This window comes from Penaeus monodon, chromosome 32 (assembly GCF_015228065.2).
Source record: "Penaeus monodon isolate SGIC_2016 chromosome 32, NSTDA_Pmon_1, whole genome shotgun sequence".
Taxonomy (NCBI): Eukaryota; Metazoa; Arthropoda; class Malacostraca; order Decapoda; family Penaeidae; genus Penaeus; species Penaeus monodon.
Genome location: NC_051417.1, coordinates 9,026,026 through 9,027,766, shown reverse-complemented (window position 1 = coordinate 9,027,766; position 1,741 = coordinate 9,026,026). Strand labels below are relative to the sequence as shown.

The 1,741-nt window shown below is 44.3% G+C and overlaps 1 protein-coding gene across 1 annotated transcript in view; it reads left to right on the top strand.

Moving 5' to 3' along the window:
- The first annotated feature begins 1,451 nt into the window (after positions 1–1,451).
- The window catches only part of LOC119593263, a 1,781-nt gene continuing 1,491 nt past the window's right edge, over positions 1,452–1,741 (top strand). Inside the window, exon 1 of the mRNA XM_037942194.1 lies at positions 1,452–1,625. Within this exon, the coding sequence (XP_037798122.1) occupies positions 1,455–1,625 (171 nt within the window). The 5' untranslated portion in view covers positions 1,452–1,454. The remainder of the gene's footprint in view (positions 1,626–1,741) is intronic.

Genomic DNA, 1,741 nt, shown 5'->3' with positions numbered 1-1,741 from the left:
AAATTGTTTTGGAAAATTCTTTGCAACCAATGCCCCAGTCCATAATACGTGAGGTATACAAGCAATACGTGAAACAAGGGCGCGATTAATCTAGATTGTCGTTGATGGTAAGAAGGATATTCGGAAGAAAAAGAGCTTACTTGACGAAGCGTATTGGGGCAAAATTACGCAATACGTACTTTCGGTAACTATTTTAATTAGCGTATGCCGTAATAGTAAACCTAAGTTTACCCACTCTCAGCAAGGGAAAGTTCTTGTTTAACGGAGTGCTCATTAGGATATTTGGACGTGATAACAGTCGATAAGATATAAGGTTACACAGCATTACCAAGTAATCAGAAGTTTTCTAGTGCCGGGTTCCCAGTGGAAAGACGCTACCGTGAATTCTCTTGAGAATATTGTACAGACTGCAGAAGATTTTGGGAAAAACTGATTAGCCGGCCTTGGGGTAACATGCACCATTCGAGCAGTGCTGCACCAGGCAGAAGCGAGGCAGGGGAAGCCAGGAAAGGCGGTGAAGGTGCTGAACCAATTGACGCCGCCAGCGAGCTACCAGTCGAAAAGGCTTTCTGGCACATATTCGCCTGTGCGACGCTCTGGGGTTTCCACGTCACTGAAGGCCAACACGGATCGTACAGGATCAGCCTCGTCAAACTCGCTTATGGCGTTCTCGTTTACGCTCTCCAGCTTTCATTCACTGTAGCATCTGTCATAAATCTGTATAATACCGGTGATTTATGTCTCGATCAATACAAGTCCATCATTTTGTTAATGCCCATAGCGGCCGGCAGTATGTTTACAGTGTACGCCCGAGGACTGCTTCTTTGGAATGCCAAGGGGATGGCAAAATACATGGAAAGCATCTATCGAGGGGGACTCAGAGCGCCGCCCAACAGGCATTTCGTGGCGTGGCTGCTGCTGGCCGTGATAGTTGCCGTCGTGGACTCGATCATTGTCGTCTGCATGTTCCCTGTGCCAAACTCCTGTAAGGACAGATTCGTAATTCCCATTGTTATGAACACGCTCTTCGCTTTCGGGTTCGACTTGTATATGTGTGTGTTTATATACACCCTGCGGCTAGCATACGAGAAGTTGAATTGCCGGATAAAACAAGTAGCAATGTGGAGTGTGGCTGAGGTGCAGGAAGTTGGCAAGACCTGGCTGAGACTAAGTCGCCTGCTGGATGAGCATAATCAGGTACGAGGCGTTACTTTGTGTAGAGAGAGTGTTATTATACATCTAAATATCATGAGTATCTAATTAGCAAAAGAAAAAGATATTCCTAAAAAAAATGTTCGGGGGTTAATATATGACTAGTAATATCTTAAGAGTATCAATATCTTAGGAGTTATATCGATAATATAATAGACCTCCCCTTTCCACAAAAACAATGTTTCTTTCGATATCTAAAGTTGTTTTTCTACTTCTTCTTTCTCCAGACATTCGAGTATTTAATGCACGGTCGTTTCACCATCTTCCTTGCCGAGATGATGTGCCTTCTGTATTCGCTGGGGACGCTGTCGCACACCAAGCAGCAGAAGCCCGTGGCCCTTGTTGTTCCCTTGATGGAGAGTCTGGCGCTCGCAATGACGCTGAGCTTGGTTGGAGAGAAAATGAAACAAGTAGTAGGTATCCAAGAAGTGAATATTTGTGCTCGAAACAGTAGGAAGAGACAAAAAAGCTGCAGATTTTTACTTTTCTGTGTGCATTCTTTTCTTGACAATAATAGTAACATAGTAAC